The sequence below is a fragment of the Hippocampus zosterae genome, chromosome 4 (assembly GCF_025434085.1).
Source record: "Hippocampus zosterae strain Florida chromosome 4, ASM2543408v3, whole genome shotgun sequence".
NCBI lineage: Eukaryota > Metazoa > Chordata > Actinopteri > Syngnathiformes > Syngnathidae > Hippocampus > Hippocampus zosterae.
The window spans coordinates 26,218,612-26,244,025 of NC_067454.1; the positions used below are offsets into that span (position 1 = coordinate 26,218,612).

At 44.5% G+C, this 25,414-nt stretch overlaps 1 protein-coding gene and 2 long non-coding RNA genes across 3 annotated transcripts; 2 read left to right on the forward strand and 1 right to left on the reverse strand.

Annotated features, from left to right (window-relative positions):
• The first annotated feature begins 1,683 nt into the window (after positions 1-1,683).
• LOC127599826 (uncharacterized) lies at positions 1,684-7,297 on the forward strand. The gene is made up of 3 exons (XR_007962178.1): positions 1,684-1,785; positions 1,922-1,980; positions 6,949-7,297. It is a non-coding gene; the product is annotated as an uncharacterized LOC127599826 (long non-coding RNA).
• An 8,073-nt stretch (positions 7,298-15,370) lies between these two features.
• Positions 15,371-15,819, reverse strand: LOC127599841 (uncharacterized). The gene is made up of 3 exons (XR_007962192.1): positions 15,748-15,819; positions 15,591-15,654; positions 15,371-15,415 (listed from the first exon to the last, which is right to left on the reverse strand). It is a non-coding gene; the product is annotated as an uncharacterized LOC127599841 (long non-coding RNA).
• A 5,895-nt stretch (positions 15,820-21,714) lies between these two features.
• tspan18b (tetraspanin 18b) lies at positions 21,715-24,125 on the forward strand. The gene is given in 7 exon segments (XM_052064036.1): positions 21,715-21,777; positions 21,929-22,123; positions 22,942-23,016; positions 23,214-23,312; positions 23,423-23,599; positions 23,740-23,823; positions 24,078-24,125. Coding segments are annotated over 7 exon segments (741 nt in total).
• Positions 24,126-25,414: the final 1,289 nt, after the last annotated feature.

Sequence of the window (25,414 nt, forward strand, 5' to 3'; positions counted from 1 at the left end):
ATCTCACATTTAAAGTAATGCACGCGTTTGTCCAACACACATTCCAGCCAGAACTCTGCAAGTATCGTCAGTTCATCATCAGAATACACTTTTCATCAGAATACAATTCATTTAGCGCTATCTCGCAACCGGACCTGTTCTAAGATTTTAACTATGTGCACCACTATTTCCAGAATTGTGGACAGTACATCTTGATCACGGCCAGGTTTCCTGAACAAGGTTTGCACCACAACATGTTTTTAAAAACGGGGGATCTACATCAGAAGAGAGACTGCTGTTGATAATGGCCAAGACTGATTTAACAAAACTCACGAGAACCTCCTTTTTGAACCAAGAGGTGAGGAAATGCAAAGCTTATTTAAGGCATAAGAGAACCAACCATCAGTGAGTGAGTTAAAAATTTGGAGGTTGCACTCGGAGCAACAGATTTAACAGCGGCATGAGAAAAGGCGGTATCAAAGGAAACTGTCATGTGATCGAAAATCACATTGTACAAGACTTTCTCAAGTCTGACACTAGTGGACCCTAAGTAAGAAGTGTGTCTAAAGTATGTTTCAGGCTGGTCACATATTGCACCAAATTAAAAGAATAAGTTTTAAAAAGTTGTGGTTTGCTGACCCCCAGTCCAGGATGTATCACTCGACTTACTCAAAGCAACTGGGATGGGCTTCAGCACACCTGCGACCCTAAAGAGGATAAGACTAGACAAAACCAATGGTTTAAAAAACACTTCCTGTTTGACATCACATTACACTTGCACTGAGACAGCAGTTTTAAAATGCACACATTTTTATTTAGGAGTTGTGATTTACAAAATCACTTTGAGGGAGTGACTACTGAGATTAATGAAATATTTATTTTATTGGTGTATCATTTGTGAAGAGCAATGTGGTGATTGTGGATATAAGTAAAAAACAAGTTTTTTTTGTTTGTTCTTTTAACAGGCTGACATAAATGTAATCTTTTAACGAGACTTTACATTTTACAACACAATTCACATTTTAGAACAGAATATATATATATAATATAAATTTAGAATATATATATATATATATATATATATATATATATATATATATATATATATATATATATGTGTGTGTGTGTGTGTGTGTGTGTGTGTGTGTGTGTGTGTATCCTTTCATCCATTTCTGGATCCTACAATAAACATGATCATGATGGTGATCAGTATACAGTAAAATAACAAACCTAATGCTATCTGTGAGTTCTGAGTTCATTCCGAGACGCTGCTCACGGTACTACCGTTCACGTTTGTGGCATTTGAAAAATTCAAACACATGCATTACAAAACAATGTACTGCAAAATGATGTGCAGGGCAACTTTCAACCAGGATAACTCGATAAGTTGTTTTTTTTTAATTCTACATTTATTTATTTTTTCCTTACTTTGAACTAATCACATTTTAATGGGATACGCAGACCATCCATCCATCCATCCATTTTCTAATCCACTTATCCTCACGAGGGTCGCAGTTATTTCACTGTCGTAGGAACGGCATTTCCGCGAAAACCAAAACGGACCTTCTGCACAGCACAGCTTTATTTTTTATTCATTTTTTTGTGGGCGCCACCTATTCTCTGTTTATTCTTTTATTCTGAAAAACATGGACGGAAGCGTAGCATTTCAGTTTGATTGAAGCGCCAATTAATAAAATTGATTGACGGCAGCGAAGAGAAGCTGCTATCGTCGCACTTCAAGGTGAGCAACAGCGGAGTTCTTTGGGTTTCCTGACCCAGACCACCTGCAAGTGGAACAGAAACTAGGTAAGTGACGACGTCTGGAAACCTGTCAAACAGTTAAATCTGCATTGTAGTTTCCTCCGCGATAAATTCTACTCTTATTTTTTAATCATACATTCTTTTGAAATTATGACTGTTTATTAATGTCCATTTGGTTTAGGTTTCATGAAGGCAAGTGTTGCGTTTCATACAGCACCAAATGACTTTTACAACACGCAGGTGTTAAATTCGATTAATTGTTGCAACTCAGTCCCACACAATTGTATTCATTAAACACGAAAATATTGACTAGAAAATCTTTTTTTTTAACTCATTATTGATACCCCTTTCCCCTATCTTATTTTTCATTTTACTCGGGGCAAACACATTATTGTGTTTAATATACTACTATTGTGTGTATCCAGTGTATATACATGTTTATTGCCAAGGTGTGTTCAGATTTTATAACGGTGTTTTCACCATTAATGGCGTCTGGCATTGTTTATTATGATTCACTTTGATATACTAATTGCCGATGGTGTCACAAAACAATATAAAGTCAAATGAAAAATGTATACCAAGGAGAGATTATATTTTGGGTTATTTTGTTGACAGACATCGTTGTAGAATACAGGTACTCGATGTTATTATAGAGGCTCCTAAAACTCAGAATTTCTTGAATTTGTCAAGGAAAATAACGTCAGCCACTAATGAGCAAAACTCATGTAGATACAAGACTGAAATGTCTCTAATATTAGCTAACTTTATTTAATATTACCATTTTTAGTACAAATCCAAAATGCAGAAAATGTCTTTCCTCACAGAGCTGGTGTTGTATCTGGTTAAGTCTAAGCCATTTTTCTTCATTAATGAACCAATAGTGATCATTAATGGTCGGCAACAAGCGGCTCTGGAGCCGCATTGGTCTCTTTAGCGCCCCCCAGTGGCTGCCTAGAGTTTTTTCAAAACTTTTTGAAAATGGAAAAAGATGGGAGGGAAATATATTTTTTGTTTTAATATGTTTTCTGTCAGAGGACAAGCATGACACAAACATGAACGTTTTCCGACGCTGTAAAAATGTGTCGAATAAATATTAAATGTGAACAAATATTTGCGTCATAGCCTGCGACATGTTTATATTAGCAGGGCGGGATGCCAATCAGGGCTGTTGGAAATAAATAAATAAATAAATAAATAAATACATACATACATAAATGCTGCCTCTCATGTACAATTCATCGAGGGTACTTGCTTAGAATGGGAATCTGGGGTGGAAGAAAAATTTATCGTGAATGCTTGTTGTGTATTCGTAACCAACTTAGTCATGTTGACAGCAGGCTAATATTGCTCAAGATAAGGCCTTTTATTTTTTGCGGCTCCAGACATATTTGTTTTTTGTTTATTTTGGTCCAATATGGCTCTTTCAATATTTTAGGTTGCCGACCCCTGGTTTAGTGGTTCAATAGCTGACTTGGATGCAGCTGATTCAGGATCAATTCCCCCTCAATCTCCGACAACCCGCCATAAGTGACGTGAGCCCAGCAAAGCTTTTTGTGATCATCTCCAGGTTCTTCTTATTCTGCTACTCTCGTTTGACAGTTGTCTTTACGTTTGAGTCTCAATTTTGCTATTCATTGTGCATTAAAGATGGGCAAAATATTCATTTTGACCCGCAAATCGCGGTGCAAAATTGCCTATTTCGTTTATGTACGGTATGTCATCCTCCCACTGGATGACGTAGGGAACTATGTAGTGACCAAAACGAGTTGGTCAAGTTGGAGCGATCAGCGGGTGATCAAGGCAGCTGCTTTAAAAAAAATTGCCTGTGTATAGAAAACGTGTTTCCAAAGAATTCATTCATTCATCCATCTTCCGAAACGCTTCATCCTCACTAGGGTCGCGGGGGGTGTGGGGGTGCTGGAGCCTATTGAACTAGTTGCCAGTCAATTGCAGGGCACACGGAGACGAACAACAATCCGCGCACACACTCACACCTCGGGACAATTTAGAGTGTTCAATCAGCCTGCCACGCATGTCTTTAGAAAGTGAAGTACCCGGAGAAAACCCACGCTCGCCCAGGGAGAACATGCAAACTCCACACAGGGAGGCCGGCGCTGGAATTGAACCCAGTACCTCTACACTATGAGGTTGACGCGCTAACCACTGGACCACCAGGCCGCCTCGTTTAGTTCATGTTCCCCCAAAATATGAATGAGTTCATTAATTTTTATTTGTTGAACTTGTTTAGGTAAGTCACTGCCTATTTCATTTTTATTCCCCCAGTATGATTTTTGCCGAACTCTGATCATTTTCAGAATATTCGATTAGAGCTGCAACTTTACAAGATTAACTGGACAAATTGTCAGTCAAGAAACGATTGCGGTGTACCCGCTGGCCTGAGAGAGCACAGGGAGATTTATGCAGAAAAAGTTGAGTTACTTTGGACATGCCACGCGAAGTCATGTACGCACAATGGGTTCCGAAAAAAGTGTCCTAAATGTCCTTGATATCATTTGGGAAAAAAGGCAGAACTTTTTTAATGCAATCATTTGGTGTATAGTCGTCACCGCGTCTCCTGTAACACACCTGGGACATCTAATGATAATGCCCCGGTGCTCTTTTCAAGTTTCTCCATTTAACAAGATTAAAGTCGCAGTGAAATACAAAGCAGATGTTGAGCCCCTCACATCCATTCACCAACCGTTGCTCTGACACTGCAGGCCCTTCCCGTGTGGGTGGTCTTCCGTCACATGTTTTGATTGTGTTCCTGCAAACCATCTAAGCTTACAAAATCAGCCGGTCTGCTGATCAACTGGTTTGTGTGGTTGTCTTGTAGTGGCAAAAGTAGATGACAAGATCAAATGACAGAAGTCAAAGCTCAAAGCTCAAACTCCCGTGATCGTCGTCCACAGAGCATAATTGCCGCAGTCATTTTTCAAGGTTTTTGCAAAGACAAGAAAAACCACAACTTTTACAACACACATTTATTGGCAATTATGTGGCCGACCATGGTGGGATCTTGAGCCTGGATTTATGACTTTATTTATCTGATCTTGTCATCTACTTTTGTCGCTACAAGATGACGACACAAAAAGGGAAATCTACAGAAGATCTTTCCAAAGTAGCATGTCATCTTATTTTCAAGAAGTTTTTGTTATCAAAATATTTGGGTTGCATCTTTGAAAGTAATTCACTGCGCAATTTTCCATATTCAATTGTGATCAATCACATTTTTCTACTTCTACTATTTCCTACAAAACTTGTAAAACACATTTACCTAACTATAAATCTAGGAAAGAATCATCAAATGGAATGCATTTATATATTCACAGACTATTTTGATAGCCTTTTTTGATCCTTGAATACAAACACTCAACAGAATGATCAAGATGTACTCGACTCAATGTTGCCAAATCACAAGAGCTTTCGGCAACATGATGCTTCGGAAATGGGAGCCAGTCATTCTGAACACCGTGGCCGCTGTCGTAGAAGCCAGCTAGCAGGACTGTTTTCCACATGCTCAACTTGTCATCTCAGCGCTGAAGCAGCTGTCCGCTGGAATGATGGTGACAGAATACAGCTGCCTGTGCGGTCTATGCTTTGTCCGAGACTTTCATCCCCTGCATGTACGTGCACAATGCTTGAATGTGAAAGATAGCGGTGCAAAGAAATGCGGGAGCACTTGGACAGGGTGAGCCTTTTAGTAGGAGGGAGATTGTACCCTAGCTGAAACAATATCTCACAGTTGCCTTTCATGGTACAGTTTGGTGGTATGCACACATTTTATTTTCCTCTGTTGATTTTTTAAAATGTATGTTTGAATGCAAGAATATGGAAATAGGGAGCACATTTTTGTTCCTTTTCTAAAACCCAGTGGAACTAGTGTCCATGCCTTAAAATCAGTGTTGCATAAGCACACATCCAACACACTTGCAGTATTAAAAAAAAACAACAACATCAACAACACAATTGAACTGCAAGTGGGCTTCTTGCATTTAGCTGCAATGGTGTTGAATAGCACCATTAAGCAGAGTAGAACTGTACATTCATTCATTCATTCATCTTCCGAACCGCTTGATCCTCACTAGGGTCGCGGGGGGTGCTGGAGCCGATCCCAGCTGTCTCTGTACATGGCATGTTAAATAATATTTACATTTTGCCAAAAGCAGCTTACAGGTTAACGGTCTTCACATTGGTAAGATAACATGAAAGGTTTTTTTTTAATGGTTTGTTGCAAAGAATTGTTGCTGCTGTAGCATTGCCCTTCCGTTGAAGATTTCTTAGAAGAATGGCTTTGTGAGTGATTGTCAACCACTCGCTCCCTTTGTTTTGTGGTTTTTTTTTTACTCTCACGACTCTCTTTTCACTGCTCTCAATGCCTGTGTGCAGATTCTTTGTCATGATGACATTTAGGTACACAGATTTGAATTAGAAAACAAATACAAGAACGTGAATCATGACCCATGAGTCACGCAGCACCAAAATATTTATTTCTTTATGTCAGCTTGGGCGAATCGCAGGACAGTCCGTAGGAACTGTAGTCCCCAACAACAACAAAAAAAAAAACAGTTGATTTGAATGGAAGTAATGTGTTTTAAAATAATGCTGACTTTACATGCTAATGTTCATTCATTCATTCATCTTCCGAGCCGCTTGATCCTCACTAGGGTCGCGGGGGGTGCTGGAGCCCATCCCAGCTGTCTCCGGGCAGTAGGCGGGGGACACCCTGAATCGGTTGCCAGCCAATCGCAGGGCACACAGAAACAAACAACCATTCGCACTCACACTCACACCTAGGGACAATTTAGAGTGTTCAATCAGCCTGCCATGCATGTTTTTGGAATGTGGGGGGAAACCGGAGCACCCGGAGAAAACCCACGCAGGCCCGGGGAGAACATGCAAACTCCACACAGGGAGGCCGGAGCTGGAATCGAACCCGGTACCTCCGTACTGTGAAGCCGACGTGCTAACCACTGGACTACCGGGCCGCCACATGCTAATGTGATAAACTGAATAATACATTTCATGTTTCTGTATTTTTGGGTCCCAAAAGTACAAATAATGTCATACTTGAAAGACAGAGGGGTAAAAACGTGCTGGGTGGTGAAAAAAAATTCTTAATTTCAGTGTGCAATTTTTATTGATTTATTTTTAGGTAAAAATCAAATGTCTGACGTAAGCGTTAGTCGCATGATGTTTGACCAACAGGGAATATTTCCTGCCGAGAGAAGGCTGATGACATCTCGGTCATGTCAAAATTCTTAACAGCTCAACATTAACCAACTGGAAAGGCAAAGGCAGGCGCACTTCAAACAAGACTCACATGCCAATGCTGAGCGTGCTATTTTAAGTACGTGATTCATAATTCAACACTCCCAAAGTTAAAGCCTTTGATACAACTTGTTATTTTGTGCAAAGTCGTCACATGTACAGTGAATATAATAATTCTGCACATCCCTGTTCCGATGCGAGGTTCTTGCATCATAAAAAAAATGAGACTGAGATCATTCATTTCAAAACTTTTTCCATCATTAATGTGACCTGAAATCAAACAACTGAGATGTTGTGTTTGGACAAGTATGCACACCTTCTGGGGATGTAGGTGTGTTCACAATGAATATTCACACTCATGTTAAAGATGAGTCCACACACCTTGCCATCATTTAAAATTCCTCTGTTTACTCCCTAATGAAGTTGAGATGTTCTAGTAGAGTAGAGTAGTAGAGAGTAGAGTTGGTTGTGGATTTCTGCAGGAAAAAGTCCTCACCAGCACCGATGAACATCCAGGGTATGGACATAGAGAGGGTGACCTCCTACAAGTACCTTGGTGTTCTTCTGAACGACAAACTGGACTCTACAAACACGGACACCCTGATTAGGAAAGGACAGAGCCGACTCTTCCTACTCAGGAAACTGAGGTCTTTTGGGGTTCAGGGGTCACTCCTTAAGACGTTCTATAACTCGGCGGTGGCCTCGGCCATCCATTATGGCATTGTCTGCTGGTCAGGCAGCATCTCAGCCCGGGACAGAAAGAGACTGGAGCGACTGGTCAGGAAGGCCAGTTCTGTCCTGGGTTGCTCCCTTGACACTCTGGAGGAGGTGGGCAACCCGAAGGATGCTAACTAAGCTAAAAGCTATGATGGCCAGTCCCTCCCACCCCCTCCAGCCCGCCCTGACAGCACTTGGTAGCTCCTTCAGCCAGAGACTGTTACACCCGCGCTGCAAGAAGGAGAGATACCGACACTCGTTCCTACCGACTGCTGTCAGGCTGATGAATAAAAAATAACAATCATAATAATAATAATAATTAAATGATGTGAAGGAAAATTGTAAATAGTACTGCGATTTATCCATTGTGTTCATATTGTATTTAATTGAAAGATGTCTGTTGTTTTTTTTCTCTTTCTCCTTTCTTCTTTCTACATACATTCTTGCTGCTGGAGGCTGTAAATTTCCCCAGTGTGGGACGAATAAAGGATATCTTATCTTATCTTATCTTAGACTTTCCCTGACATTATGTTGCCTTCTATCAGAGGCCTCATTGTTTTGCGCTCTTTGGAACTGTTCCTAATTCCCTCCACTTTGACTAAGAAACAATGGCTGGAAAGGATGCCGTCATCTTACTTAACTGAAGTATCGTGCTCTTTTTGTCATGATTCGGTTTAGGGACCAACAGGTGGCACTGTAGGGCTCCCCCGGCAGCTGCACACCTGTTGGTCATTTGGTAATTAGTTGTATAAAAGGACTCCTGCCCGAACACTTGGTGTCGGGTCATTGTTGCTTCTCGCTACTGTCATGTGTGTTGCTGTTTGCTCTTGAGTTCTGTCATGTTTAGTTCATTGTTATGTTTTAGATTTAGTCATGGTTTTTGTTTGATACTTTGGACTTTGTGTGTTTTGTAATTCTTCAAATACACCCCGCTAGTGATGGGTCCATGAGGCCTCATGAGGCGTGTCGACACAATGACACACTGTGTTGATACTGTACCGATACTGTGTCACTGACCACTGCCACCTGCTGGACCTTCAAAATCCCTGCAGCCAACCCACTTGACAGACTGAACAAACTGATTTGATGATGTCGTGCATACAATGCACTACCTCACTCTACCCCAGGGGTCACCAACCTTTTTGAAACCAAGAGCTACTTCTTGGGCACTGATTAATGTGAAGGGCTACCAGTTTGATACACACTTAAATAATTTGCCAGAAATAGCCAATTTGCTCAATTTACCTTTAACTCTATGTTATTATTAATAATTAATGATATTTATCTTTGTGAAAACACTGATCATGTTAATGATTTCTCACAACAAATATATAGAAACAGATAAATATCAATATGCAACACTTTATTTTTATATTTTTCAAACATTTGAAAATGATCACTTCTACAACAGTATTATGAAATCACAATATCCCATTTTAACTAGCTAGCCACTAACATTTTTTAACAAATCATGAATTACTTTGCACCATGTTTGTACAAATAATAACTCATGTAAAATACAAAAATCAACTCTCAAATTTTTAAATAAATCATGTCACACTTTGAACTGGACACCAAATCTGTTATCTGTTTCTATGTCAATTAGTGGGAAGTCTGGCATTGCATGCTGTTAACCAGTGTGTTGTACTCTGGTGTGTAACTTGACACTGCAACTCTGAGTGAGTCTTGCAGATGTGCATCAGTGAGGCGTGTTCTGTGTTTGTTTTTGATGAAGTTAACGTCAGAAAAGGCTGATTCACAAAGATAAGTTGAACCAAACAGGCTTGCAACCTTCATAGCTGCTGCGCATACACCACTGTACTTTTCTGTGTCAAGAAGGCACCAAAAGTTTGGTGCAGCCTGATGGGCTTTGAGGTGGAGGTCATTTTGCAATGTTACAATTTCAATCTCCACCTGTTCAGCATCCAGGCTGAATGTTGCACTTAACTGCTCAGCAATACATGATATGTCCACGTTCATGAAAGGGTTAGAAATGAACGACACACATGGCTCAAGCTGATCCAGGTCACAAAACCTGTTCTCAAACTCTTGACCAACTCTGTTTATGACCTGAGAGTACTTTTCTGCAACTTTGTCAAAAGCCTCAGATGCAGAAGCATTGTCTTTCAGCACCATCTGCACAGAGGGAAAGTGCAGCACTTTTTTTCTCTGTAAATGCACAGAGAAAAGGCTCGTCTTAGCTTTAAATGCATTTAAAGCACTTATCATATCGGCAACAGTCTTACCTTTGCCTTGCAGCTCACAGTTCAAACTGTTCAGTTTCCCAGTAATGTCCGTTAAAAATGCAAGGTCATCATCATTACTTCTTTGACAACATCCCCGTCTGTAAATGCGTAGCTCTAAACGAGGCTTTGGTTGCTTTTTGGGAGTTTTTAACCGGTCTAGTGAAAAAAGACTGCCGTTTGCACAAAGCAGCCTTTAACTCACGGGCTTTCTCTGCTCGCAGTGCGCTGCCCGGTGGGTAGTTAGCGTGGTAACTTGTGTGACACGTAGTGAAATGTCTCTCCACATTGTGCCGCTTTGCTACCGCCACAGTTGCCCCGCAAATGAGACACACGCAGGATCCTTTCACAGTGGTAAAAAAAAAACTCTCCCTCCCATTCGTCGTGAAAATGATATGTTTTCTTTCTTTTTTCTGCCATTTTTTGGGGTAACTCTTCTCCTCAGTTTCGTTGCGTCTGCTAGCTTGTTTGTATGAGCGCAACAAACGCTATGAACTATACTAGGTCAGAGTTCATTTATATTAAACACAAAAAACATTTTAAATTTTAAGTGTTTTTATATATATGTTGTCATTTGTAAGTTACATGCAAGTCTGATTTAAACAACAATAGCAAAAAAAAAAAATATAAAAAATAGAGGCAGCTCACTGGTAAGTGCTGCTATTTGATCTATTTTTAGAACAGGCCTGCGGGCGACTCATCTAGTCCTTACGGGCGACCTGGTGCCCGCGGGCACCGCGTTGGTGACGTCTGCTCTACCCAATGACTGGTACTGAATGAGTTAAAAGCTCAGTGTAGCCACAAGCGCCGTTGTTTATGTTGTTTATGCTGTTTATATTGTCTATACTGTTCAGATTACACGTCTTTTTTTATATAGTGTAGCTGCTATCCTTTCTTAGCTGTGTGTGTTTAATGCAAAGCATGTTTACATGCATGTATGCACTGAGGATTGAGAGGAAGAAATTTCATCTATGCTGCATGTCATACATAAAGCATATTTGACAATAAAGATGACATTGACCCTTGACAATATCATTCACATTCATACATTCATATTGTATCATTCAATGTGTTTCAATAATGTGAAATTCATGTGAATGAGGATGCTTGTGGGCTTTGTCTTCACAATTTTTTATTTAGAAAAATAAGATGCTCCAGTGTTTTAAATTTCAGTCTGTTGCATTTAATGCATGCTATTTCCTCTGTTGTGGAGAAGACACACACACAATGGAATAAGAAATCAAGTGGTTTCTAGAACTAGCCAGGAGTCTTTCACATCTCTGTGGAGATATTTGGGCCCACTCTACCTTGCAGAATTGTTTAAATCCAAAAACACTGGAGGGTTTTTGAGCATGAATAGCATTTTTAAGGTCATACCACAGCATCTCAATAGGATTTAAGCCAAAACAGGCTGGCTGTTCACCGTTGTTCCATGTTTTTCCCATTTGTGGATAATGGCTCTCACTGTGGGGTAGTCCTAAAGCTTAAGAAATGGCTTTATAAACCTTTTCAGACTGATAAATGTCAATTGCTTTTTATTCATCTCTTTGTGAAGTTCTTTAGGTTGTGGCAATTTGCTAAAGAAAGTGGCGGTAGGGCGGCACGGTGGACACCACGTCAGCCTCAGAGGTACGATTCCGGCTCTGGGCTTCCTCTATGAAGTTTGCATGTTCTCCCTGTGTCTGCTTGGGTTTTCTCCAGGTACTCCGGTTTCCTCTCTCATTCAAAAAACAGGCAGATTAATGGAACACTATAAATTGTCCCTATAGGTGCTAATGGTTGATTTTCTATGTGCGGCCTACGATTGACTGGCAACCGGTCCAGGGTGTACCCTGCCTACCAACACACCAGCAAGTCCACCTCTGAACATTTAGTGGCCAAATCAAAGTCCGGATTTGAATCCAATTGAGATGCTGTGGTGTGACTTCAAATGGGCATTTCATGTTCGAAAAGCCTTAAATATGGTGGAGTTGAAACGATTGTGCAAAGAGTAATCCCAAATTCCTCCACAGCAATGAAATACTCATCACCAATTACAGTATTCCAAACGCTTGATTTCAGTTATGCTGCCAAGGGTGACACAACCCGTGATTAGGTTCAGGGGGCACTTACTTCTTCACCGAGGTCAGAAAGGTTTTGGATTTGTTTTGAGTTTTGATCAATTAAATTGTCATTTGAAAACTGCATTTTGTATTTCCTTGGAACAACTGATATTAAACCACTGCGCTAACATTTGTAAAAGGCACCATATAATCACCGTTGGGGATCTTATTGACCTGCCACGTACCCAGCAACTACTAAAAAATGAGCAACACCTGAGAACGACGTTCCTGAAATAATTTCCCCTGCATCCAGTATGTTATGCATACCTTCATAGTAAAAGATTGTATGTGAATTTCCCTAATGAACAAAAGCTTTAAGGCTCTGTTGTTTTTGAGACATTTTAGTGTGAAATTTTGACGAGATGTGGATTACAGCATTTAAATGAAGGTTGTTGGATGTCTCACAGGAGCCATCCCAAGAGAAAAGCATCCAAAGTGGTTCACTGCACTGTATGAGGCAGGTGGGCTTGATGTCATCTCCGACTGGTAAACACCATCAGGCCTTAAGTGCACAGTTGGTCCGCTTCACACCCCCGCTGTGGGCCCCACTCACATTCATATGCCCACTTCACTTGCAGCCAATGTCTCTCCATGTGTGAGCTGATCCAGCAGGCACACATTGCCATAGACACTTCTTCACAAGTGACAACAACTGTTGCTCGCTGTGTCATCATGCATTTACCTGTCTCTTCGCATGAACCTTTTCATGCACCCTGTAACCTGATAACATGAAAAGCTGTCCATTGCAGTAACCAATGTCCCCGAAAGGGTCAAATGAACAGTGGAAGTTTTATGTCATCCAAGCTGAAAATACTGAAAGACCCCATCTGCACCGCACTCAGAAGTGAAATCATTTGTATAAAAATTCACACAGCAGCAGTCTCTATTCTGGTGTAGTCAACATTTTAACCATCCATGCTATTGTTGAAAACCACGCTGGAGAAACCTGGTTTTGAATATGGTGTGCTGTCAAATATTCGAGCTATTTCCAAACTGCCTTTTATTGAAAAAAAAATCTGGAAAAAGCGGCGCACACAAATCTTTTCGGGATAAACATAAATTCATGGAGGTTTTCCAGTCAGTTTTTAAGACGTTGCATAGCAGCGAGTCAGCCCTGTTCCGGGTTTTTAATGACATCCTTCTGGGGAATGACACTGGGGACACTGTGACTGTGTCCAAATTCACAAGGATGGGTCTCCCAAAGGCTGCATTGGTCAGCACTTTCCAGCCCGTCTTTTTCTCCAAAATGTATTTTTGGCCTGAATAATGACCATCGCCATTTGGTTGTAATGGCAGTGTTGAGTTTTTTTTTTTTTTTTCAAATCCACATTCAAGGATTCAAAGTGTGTCTGTGCGTGTGTGGGGGGTGGGTGGGGGCATGTCACATTAATCATTTTCATGGATTTGTTTTAAATATAGTGTCACCTTACTACAGTTTTGGTTCTGAATTTGGAAATGGGAGTCATTGCAGGGGTGTATCTAGTCTAGTGAGATACAGGGGCGTTGGCCACCCTAAAATCTTACAAAATCCTGAACAGTTTGCCTTATCGCCTTTTACAGAAACCTGCTATGTAATAGTTTTCCGAAGTAACCAGAAAATGTTCACAATATGTATTTGCTTGCTTGATGTCAAGCAAGCATGTTTAATGGATTAAAGTTGAAGAATTGTCATTGTAAGTTGGGTAAATTGCAGTTGTTTTTATTTTAGAAATTATGTGGTTGATTACAACCAACCAACCAACCACATAATTTCCCCCTTGGTTGATTACACACTTCGCAAAAGATCTGCGATCCCTAGGCTCAAAGGTGCGGATCAAACCGTCGCCAATTCCTAGTGGATCGCAGTGAAGTCCGTAAGGGAGCCTCCACGCCGAATTGACGGGACTTTACATCACTGGAGAGTTGGTGCGAAGTGGTAATGACCTTCGGGTCAGCTAAATCCCGCGGGACCGCGTCCGGCGGTATACAAATCCACCGCAGTCCTGGTGTTAAGCGCCTAGCAAGGCGGCGGACCGGATCCCCAAGCCGACCATCCCCATGGGTTATGAAGGAATGCTCACCCTTCAAAATAAAACACCAGGCCCGGCGCAGCCACGGTCCAACCTCGGGTGCTGCAGACCCCCTGGACCGCCACCGTCGGCCACCGCGCTGCCGTGGACCCTGGCCACGGGGTCGAAGTGCAGGGGCGGGGTTGCGACCCGTCCCCCTCCTTCACGCTACATAGCCCCCAGGATGGCGATTCTCCCTCCTCCCCCTCCTGCCCCCTCAACCCGTTTCCCCCTTCTCCCGATCCCCTTAACCTCAAGAAGTCCGGCGGCGATGGCGCGGGGCGTCAGGGACAGGCTCAGATGAGGGCCCACGTCCCAAGTTCCACAACCACACGTCGGCGGCCGTGGCACGATGGTCGCTCCCCTTTCGAACTGGTGAATGTGCAGGGGAGAGGCAGCGACCACGGTGGCGGAGCAGGACTCTTTAGTCGTAGCGCTGCTCCCCTCAATCCGAGGAAGGGCCAATAAAAGGCGGCCTAAACACGCCCATCACCGCCACCGATCGGCTGGAGACCCGCATCCAGCAGATTCATCCTTCATGCGGGCGAAACAAATACAAATACAATAACCGGACTGCTTTCCTGAAAATCGGCGCTTGGAATATACGAACCCTGATGGACAATGCAAGAGCAAATAGACCGGAGCGCAGGACTGCCCTCATCGCCCTTGAGATTCAGAAGCTCGGCCTGGACATTGTGGCCCTCTCCGAGACCCGTCTCTCTGGTGCCGGGCAGATCGAGGAGCCTCGGCACGGGTACGCCTTCGTCACGTCTGGTTAGGGATCACAACATCATCCCCGTAAGAACTTCTGAGAGACTCATGTCCATCACTCTACCTCTGTGTCAATCCCAATCCCTTGTGATCATCAGCGCCTATGCACCTACCCTGGACGCCTCGGAGGAGGCGAAGGAGTCCTTCTATGCCGCGTTGTTTGGCCTGATCCTCCACGTCAACCCCCGGGATAAGCTCTTGGTTCTGAGGGATTTCAACGCGCGGGTGGGCCGGGACCATCAGCTTTGGGGAGGGATTCTGGGGAAGGAAGGCGTTGGTAACTGCAACGAAAATGGAGAACTATTCCTTGGTCTCTGCGCAGAGACGGAGATGGTAATAACCAACACACTGTTTCGGATGGCCAACAAGCACAAGACCACCTGGCAACATCCAAGATCCGGCCACTGGCACCTGATCGATTACGACCGAGCGGACGTCATGGTCACGAGGGCAATCCGCTCCATGGATGACGGATGATCCGATCACAGGCTGGTAGCCTCAAGACTTAGGCTGAAGATCGCGCCTGCGAAAAGAAGGAAGAAGATCCCCAAGTGGATACGTTTCAATGTTGGGCTGCTGAGGAATCCCGAAGTCCTCGAACAGTACCAGACGTCCCTCGCGGACAAACTGGACACTCAACCTCGGACCCTTCCAGCCACTGTCCACTCAGACTGGGAGCACTTGAAAACTGCGCTCACCAAATCCGCGGAAGAGGTCCTCGTTATCCAGAAGAGGAGAAATCCCGATTGGTTTGCCGAAAACCTGGAAGAAATTGAGCCACTGATTTCAAGAAAGAGAGAGGCTTGCATTGCATGGCAGAACTGTGTTTCCTCCAAGAGACTTGAAGAAGTCTACCGGGCGGCCAAGAGTGAAGCACAGAGAGAGATCCGCAGGATCCAAAATCAATGGTGGGTCAACTTTGCCCACCGAATGCAGAGTTTCGCTGACCGTCACTATACCAGATCCTTCTTCCAAACAACGAGGATGATCATCGGTCCGGCTCACAGTCCTCCAATGGCTGTGAAGGCAAAGGACGGCACAATCTTGCAGGAAAAGGAGGATACTCACCAGGGATGGAAGGAGCATTTCATGGAGCGCCTGAACCGTCCGACATGCGCAGCAGACGGCTTCCTCGATCCTGTCCCCCAGCTCACCGTGCAACACTGGATGATGGAGCTGCCGACTCTCCGGGAGATCTCCGGAGCCCTGAGGAGGATGAGGAAGAACAAAGCTGCTGGAGTTGACGACATCCCCGTAGAACTTTTACAAGCTGGCGGTGCACATCTCCTCACCTGCCTCCACACCTTCATCCTTCAATGCTGGGTCGAGGAGACGGTGCCTGGAGAACTGAAGGACTCCGTCATCGTCACGATATTCAAAAAGGGCGACAAACTCGACTGTGGAAACTATTGTGGAATTTCCCTGCTGTCAACTGCTGGAAAACTCATCTGTCGTATACTGGCCGACCGACTCACCTGTCTCGCTGAGCGGGTTCTTCCGGAGTCCCAGGCAGGCTTCCGTCCAGGCTTGGGAACCGCGGACATGATGTTCTGCGCCAGGCAGCTCCTGGAGAAGTGCCGGGAGCAGCGGAGGGAGTTCCACGCCATCTTTTATGATCTGGCCAAAGCGTTTGATTCTGTGCCCCGAACAGCACTCTGGAAAGTGCTGGAACGTCAAGGCTGCCCCCCCAAATTCATATCCCTCATCCGGATGTTTCATGACGGCATGAAGGGTTGCGTCCTGACTCAGGGCGAAATGACTCCCCCATTCCCGGTTCGGACCGGTGTCAAACAGGGCTGCACGGTGGCGCCGACGTTGTTCTGCCTCGACATCGCCGCGCTCATCCTTCCCCGTCACCCCTGTCCAGGAGCACGGAATCAGTCTACGCTACCAAACTGAAGGGTCGCTCTTCAACCTCAGCCGTTTGAGGAGCAAGCGGGGGACTATGGTCACGACCGTCAGCGAACTCCAGTACGCTGATGACAATGCTGCGGTCTCCAACTCCTCCGGGGGCCTCCAGCTCATCGCGGACGGCTTCGCCGCGGCGTACATGACCTTTGGCCTCTCCGTCAACACCAAAAAGACAAAGACCCTCCACCTGAACCGTCATCCACGCCAAATCACCATAGATGACGAACCCATCGAGCAGGTCTCGGCGTTCCCTTACCTGGGTAGCATTATCCAGCAGGACGCCGGCCTCACGGAGGACCTCACTCACCGTATCCAGGCAGCCCACACAGCCTTTGGACGCCTCGGTCGTCTGGTCTTCAGGAATCACGCCATTTCCACCAACACGAAGATCATGGTGTATAAGTCTGTCGTCCTCCCGACCCTTCTCTATGGCGCCGAATGTTGGACCCTCTATCGGAGCAGCATCAAGAGGCTCTAGAGGTTCCACCAAGGACAACTCAGATCTCTCCTCAACGTTTCCTGGGAGGAGAGGCCATGATCACCAACTGCGGTGGGCCGGACACGTGCAGCGGATGAGCGATGACCGTCTCCCGAAGCAGCTCCTCTACGCGGAGTTGCTGGAGGGCACCCGTCCCCGCGGTGCCCCGAAAAGACGATTCAAAGACCAGCTAAAGGGTCATCTTCAGCGGTGCCGGATTCCCCCGGCACAGTGGGCTGACCTGGCCGCGGATCGGGTGGCCTGGCGTTTGGCTGTGCGGGGCGGGGTCCGGGTCTTCGAGACTCGACACGTCGCTGCGGACGAGGACCGGCGAGCGCGGAGGAAGGAGAGGGCCCTGCAACCGCCCGGGCCCCCCAACCCAATCCTGCGGGCGGGATTTTCGGGGAAGACTGGGCCTCCACAGTCATCGGAGACACAAGCACAAGGAGCCGTCGCCCTGTCCTGGGGGCCGCATTCCTCGATAACGAGGGCCTTCACCGATGGTTGATTACACAATTCTCTATCCCCCCGAAAAATTTGAAATACATAAACAATGCAGCCAACAACATTTTCGAGAGCAGTTTCGTATATACAATCCATATATGTCTTTACTTTATTGTAGATTGTTCCTGCACTTCTCACATAGACAGTGTGTGTGTATCAGTGGCGGATGCTGGTCTGGGGAAGCTCAATTTCAGGCTACATCATAAAATGTGTCCGTTTCTTCATACAGGAATTCTACTCTCCGTTCCTTTTCAAGAAAATGATCTGTGTAATATAATTTATTTCACATATAATTTGATCACTTATTTTTTGGACATTTTAGGGGAAGCTAAGCTTCCCTTGCAGCCTTAGAGCAATCACCTCTGGTGTGTATGTATATATCAGTGGCGATTGCTCTCGGACTGCAAGGGAAGCTCAGCTTCTCCTAAAATGTCCAAAAATAAGTGATCAAATTATATGTGTGTACATACAATTGTGTGTACATGTCATTGACTAAATATGCGCTACAACGCACTCAACTTTTGTTCTGAATCAGCTTCTTACGACTGGTTACGACGCGACTCTCTTCTCATTCATTCCCGCAGCTTCACTGTGCTTTAAACTGTGTGGACGCTGAGAGTCTCCAGCGTGGACGCTGCGCGTCGAGAAAGTTCAGTGTAGGTTGTCCCAATGCATTGAAACGAGACGAGTCATTGGATAAATGCTGGTTGTGTCCCGCCCATCGGACGCTCAGCCTCTCTGCATGATGATTGGATGATCTGTCTGAGGCGCAATCTCTTTTTGATTGACAGCGAAATGAACTGATCTTTTGGTGTCGGCATCCGCGGGAGCATTTTTTCAATTCTCATTCTGTTCTGAGTTGAACTGGAGACTTCTTCTAATCATCTGAGCGACACTCTCTTTGTTGAAAACGACTAGCGACAAATTAATCTTTTATTTCTGGTGGGTTTTATTGTAGTTACTGTAGTTGTAGGACACTAGTTAAGTCCCTGGAAAAGACGCCTTGTTTGTATGACAGGGTCACAGATAATTTTCTTGAAAATGAACGGAAAATAGAATCCACGTATAAATAAACGGACACATTTGTAGCCCGAAATTGAGCTTCTCCTCCTTGACAGACCAGCATCCGCCACTGATTTATATATATATATATATATATATATATATATATATATATATATATATATATATATATATATATATATATATATATATATATATATATTTTGACCCGAAAGCTCCTAACCATGCATGGAGGGTTCCATCCCAAATCCAGCACCCTGAGACTGTACGCAAGCCGAAAGGAAGGAGGCCGGGGACTAGTGAGTGTGAGAGCCACTGTCCAGGATGAAACATCCAAGCTCCATGAATACATCAAGGAGAAGGCTCAAACGGATGACGTACTCAGAGAATGTCTCAGACAATGGGGAACAGAAGATGAGGCGCTGGAAGAGGGACCATCATGGGAGGACAAGCCCCTACACGGGATGTACCACCGGACCATAACTGAAGTGGCTGATCTAAAGAAGTCCTATCAGTGGCTAGAGAGGGCTGGCCTGAAGGACAGCACAGAGGCACTCATCCTGGCTGCTCAGGAGCAGGCCTTGAGCACCAGAGCCATCGAGGCCCAGATACACCACACCAGACAAGACCCAAGGTGTAGGTTGTGCAAAGAGGCACCTGAGACAATCCAACACATAACTGCAGGGTGTAAGATGCTGGCAGGGAAAGCCTACATGGAACGCCATAACCAGGTGGCTGGCATAGTCTACCGAAACATCTGTGCGGAGTATGGATTGGAAACCCCAAGGTCAAAATGGGAAACACCTCCGAAGGTGGTGGAGAATGACAGAGCGAAGATCCTGTGGGACTTCCAGATCCAGACTGACAAGATGGTAATGGCGAACCAACCAGATATCGTGATCATAGATAAAGGGCAGAGGAAAGCCGTTGTAGTGGATGTAGCGGTCCCAAGTGATGGAAACATCAGGAAGAAGGAACATGAGAAACTCGAGAAATACCAAGGGCTCAGAGAGGAGCTGGAGAGAGCCTGGAAGGTAAAGGTGACAGTCGTGCCTGTGGTGGTCGGAGCACTCGGGGCAGTGACCCCCAAACTAGATGAGTGGTTGCAACAGATCCCGGGAACAACGTCGGACATCTCAGTCCAGAAATGTGCAGTGCTGGGAACAGCAAGGATACTGCGCAGAACCCTCAAGCTTCCTGGCCTCTGGTAGAGGACCCGAGCTGAATGAGGGACGGACACCACCCGAGGGGTGAGATGAGGATTTTTTTTAATTTTTTTTTTTATGTATCATCCCCCCGAATGTTAAATTATCGTATTTACCTAGTAGCCCCCAAAAACCCAAAACAAATGAGCTCAAAAGATTGTCTGTGTCTCATGTCATTGGCCTCATTACAGAAGAGGACGAGCGGGAGTACAGGGGACTGACAAAGGACTTTGTGGACTGGTGCCAGCAGAATCTCCTCCAGATCAACCCTAGGAAAACTAAGGAGTTGGTTGTGGATTTCTGCAGGAAAAAGTCCTCACCAGCACCGATGAACATCCAGGGTATGGACATAGAGAGGGTGACCTCCTACAAGTACCTTGGTGTTCTTCTCAACGACAAACTGGACTGGTCTACAAACACGGACACCCTGATTAGGAAAGGACAGAGCTGACTCTTCCTACTCAGGAAACTGAGGTCTTTTGGGGTTCAGGGGTCACTCCTTAAGACGTTCTATAACTCGGTGGTGGCCTCGGCCATCCATTATGGCATTGTCTGCTGGTCAGGCAGCATCTCAGCCCGGGACAGAAAGAGACTGGAGCGACCGGTCAGGAAGGCCAGTTCTGTCCTGGGTTGCTCCCTTGACACTCTGGAGGAGGTGGGCAACAGAAGGATGCTAACTAAGCTAAAAGCTATGATGGCCAGTCCCTCCCACCCCCTCCAGCCCGCCCTGACAGCACTTGGTAGCTCCTTCAGCCAGAGACTGTTACACCCGCGCTGCAAGAAGGAGAGATACCGACGCTCGTTCCTACCGACTGCTGTCAGGCTGATGAATAAAAAATAACAATCATAATAATAATAATTAAATGATGTGAAGGAACATTGTAAATAGTACTGCGATTTATCCATTTTGTGTTCATATTGCATTTAATTGAAAGATGTTTGTTGTTTTTTTTTCTCTTTCTTCTTTCTTCTTTCTACATACATTCTTGCTGCTGGAGGCTGTAAATTTCCCCAGTGTGGGACGAATAAAGGATATCTTATCTTATGTGTTGTCTTGTATTATTTATTATTTATTTATCTTTTTTTTTTTTCTTTAGATGGCGGCGCGGACACCCGCCCAGAGGGAAGAACTTTTATCTGTGCTATATGTTTACAGCACATTTGACAATATAGTTGTATCCCATCCAATCAAAATTAATAGTGTATTCCCCATTTTCTGCATTGCATGGTACTGTATTTATTTTTCACCACACAACAACAATCCAAATAAAGTCACCGCTATGTCATTCTGCAGCTCAACAAATTAATCACATTTCAATTCATTTCTGTGAGAAACGTCACCTCAGTTTGCGAACGTTGCGGTTCGAGGAACAAATGATTTGTACGTCAAGGTTCCACCATATATTAGATGAATATACACTGTATATTAAAAGGGTATAAATTGACCGAAGACCCGTAAATCTTGCATCTTCCTTTTGCAATCGTATTCATGATATAAATAGTTACACTGTAATCACATTTTTAACAGCAACAACAACACACTTTCCCATCCTTGAAATGGTTTTTACAGTTCTATTTTTCCAATTTTGTATTTCATGTGCAACTCTTTGACTCGTAAGTTTCATCTATATTATCATATCTTTTACATATTTCTTTCTATGGGTGTGCCGAACAGGTGTGAATGTGCATGGATGTTCAGCCATGGAGGGTGATTGCCTCAGCTGTATGTAGTACCTGATGTTCATCTTCAACTTCCTCATCTTTGTGAGTCCGCTGCAGCATCAAAACAAAACAAAACAAAACAAAAAACAACCCCCCCACCCCCACAAAAAAAACAACCCAACAACAACATAGGATAAAGTGGTTCGGAGAATGGATGGATGGATTTAAAAGCACATATTACTGTCTCTCCCAGCTCGGAGGCTCCTTCATGCTGGGTGTTGGTGTTTGGGTGCTGGTTGACCCGATGGGCTTCAAAGAAATTGTGGCAGCCAACCCCCTGCTGTTTGCGGGGGTCTACGTCATCTTGGCCATTGGAGCGATGCTCTTCCTGCTGGGCTTCCTGGGCTGCTGTGGAGCATTACGGGAAAACCAATGTCTGCTTCTTTTTGTGAGTTCCACTCTGTTTTATGCACTCAAGTCATAAAATTAAGTGCGGCATCTTTTTGGGTCATTTCAAAGGGAATTGTTGTATTCACGTTACTGAGATTTCAATTTAAAGGTTGATAAACTGCTCTCATCATTCCTGGAACAGAAAAGTCCGACCCTTGCTGTTACCTCGAATCACAAATCAGTCATGCCACTGTGTGTAATGGCTTTCCACAGCAACATTTGTTGAAGCTCTTCTCCTGTTTCCTCTCGGACTGCTTCCTGTCTACTCGTGTCAAAAGTTACTTTCATGATCACGATCGAAAGAATGAAACCAATATTATGTATTCTGCATCACATATAAATACATTGGGTGCATTTAAAGTGTTTCAAAGTATCAAATGACTATTAGAGATACAAGCAACACCACATTTCACCAATGTGTCGTGTTTTTTTTCATGCACCTTGCAACCTGATATCATGATAAGCTGTCCACTGTAGTCACCGCTGTCTCTGAAAGGGTTAAACAGTCCAATATTGTTGGCGTCTTGCAGTATTTTATTCTGGCATTGTCATGGGATTTACCTCCTCCCTCCCTACACTCAAAAATTAAAATTACATAAGGTCAGTTTGAGATGATACAAGACTACCATCTAGAGGAACTGAGGTTTATTTTCAAACACATAGACATGATACTGATTTTAACTGTGCCAGTATTTACTGTCTGGGCGAAATAAAAAGTGTTGAAATAAAGCCTTTGCTCAGCGTGAACAAGAAGCAAAATCAAACAAGCATAACACTCAGTGGGGAACATGACTTCTTTTTTTTTTCCTTGCCTAGTTCTTCATGTTCATCCTTTTCATCTTCCTAGCTGAGCTGGCAGCTACTCTGCTGGCTTTCTTATTCAGAGAACATGTAAGTTGTAGCGGTAGTCTCTGGATCAATTTTATAGAAAGCAGCCAGCAAATACTGAACTATGCTAACTACACTTTATATATAGTGTGTGTGCGTGTGTTTTGCAAAGTCAAGAGACCCGAAATTAATTTTTGGGTCCGTTTTGTTTCTTTTTGCTTTTTTTGTGATTGGCAATCGATACCTGTGCGTCTGCCCAGTTAACCAGAGAGTATTTCACCCGGGAGCTAAAGCACCATTATCAAGGTTACAACATCACTGACGTCTTCACCTCGACATGGAATGCCATAATGGCCACAGTAAAGCATCTTTGTTTCTTAGTTTGTTTTTTTTTAATCGTCTCTCGAACATTTTCGCTTATTTGTCCTACTTTGATGTTCATCCATCCCCTGCACGTCTTGATGTATAGTTTGACTGTTGTGGAGTAAGTGGCCCCGAGGACTTCAGCTTGAGTCTCTTCAGGCTCCTCAACCCCAACAAGATGACTCCCGATGCCTGTTGCCGAGGAAGCAACTACCAAGGACACATGGAGCATGTCAGCATGATGCAGTGCATCAGTGGAAACCCCGCTTTTCAGAACAACAAGGTCAGTGTCTCCTGAGAAGACACAATGGATTCAGATTCAGATTCAGAAAACTTGACTTAAGCACAGGACTCATCTGTCCGCTCGCTTTCACAAACAGGCTTTGCTTATTCATGTTGTTGTTGTTTTTGTTGTTCTTTCAGGGCTGTTACTCTGCACTGATGGACTACTTTGAGACGTACATTTACACAGCAGGAGCGCTCGCCATTGTGGTGCTGACAATTGAGGTATGTGTCCTTCCCATAACAACATGGGCTCACTTCTCGCTTTCACAATTCGGATAAATAATAAACAGAAAATGACATTGACAGAAAATGACAGATGAGTACACAATGACATTTTGAAGTCACATCAACTTAGAAGCCTCCACTACTCAGTTCTTTGTTGTGGAAAATCAGGTTCAATGGAAGTGCATGGGTTTGTGGCAATATGTCTGTCCTGTTCCCAAGACTGAGCGTTGTTTTCCCCATTGTTCCTGCAGCTCTTTGCCATGGTCTTTGCATTGTGTTTGTTTCGAGGCATCCAGTAGTGCAGCGTGCGCACACGCCAAACACGACGAGGGCACGGCCTGAAGGAAGACGCAACTGTAAAATATGACGTGTGTTCATACAGTGGTTGTCTGTGTGTCTCAGTGATTTTGCGACGTGATTTTATGGTTGGCCTTGTTTAGAGCGGGGGTCACCAACGTGGTGCCTGCAGGCTTCAGGTAGCCCCCCAAGGCCCACATGTGAGTACCCTGCGGGCTTGTTCCACCAATACTGTAAGCGCATAGGTGTCAAACTCCGGTCCTGGAGGGCCGCCGTCCTGCGTGTTTTCCATCTTTCGCTGTTGCAACACACCTGATTCAACGGAGCAGGATCAAAATCGGCCTTCTGTAAATCTTGCCGATGAGCTGATCATTTGAATCGAGTGTGTTGCAACAGGGAACGATGGAAAACATGCACGGCGGCAGTTTGACGCTTATGCTGTAGCGCATCTGTGAAGGGACATTGTGATTTTCTTGGAATGTTGTCAAAGTGAAAATGTAAACTGTTGAAGGAATGACAGAAATCAAAGTGTTAATCTGTTTTGTATTACTGTGAGAAATCATTCATGTGCTTTCACATGGATGAATCCCATTCCTTATTCATAACATTAACACAATATGAGCAACTCTGTTATTTCAGAAGTGTGTACCAAACTGGCAGGCCTTCGCATTCACCGGTACCCAAGAAGTAGCTCTCACTTTCAAAGAGGTTGGTGACTAAAAGTGTCAAGACTCAACGGTGCGCATAGGAAGCAGTACGTGACTTTTTACTGTAAAGTATTCGTTCACTTTTCTCCTTCTGAGTTCCTCAAACTCAACTCTGAGTCGCAAAGTGAATAGCGGATGTGATTCAAACTGCTGATATGACAAAGGTCCAGCAGGAATCTTTGCCCAGTGTCCATCCATCCATCCATCCATCCATCCATCTTCTACCGCTTATCCGGGGCCGGGTCGCGGGGGCAACAGCTTTAGCAGGGAAGCCCAGACTTCCCTCTCCCTAGCTACTTCTTCCAGCTCTCCCGGGGGGATCCCGAGGCGTTCCCAGGCCAGCTGGGTGACATAGTCTCTCCAGCGTGTCCTGGGTCTTCCTCGGGGTCTCCTCCCGGTGGGACATGCCCGGAACACCTCACCGGGGAGGCGCTCAGGAGGCATCCGAATCAGATGCCCAAGCCACCTCATCTGGCTCCTCTCGATGTTGAGGAGAAGCGGCTCGACTCTGAGCCCCTCCCGGATGACTGAGCTTCTCACCTTATCTCTAAGGGAGAGCCCAGACACCCTGCGGAGAAAACTCA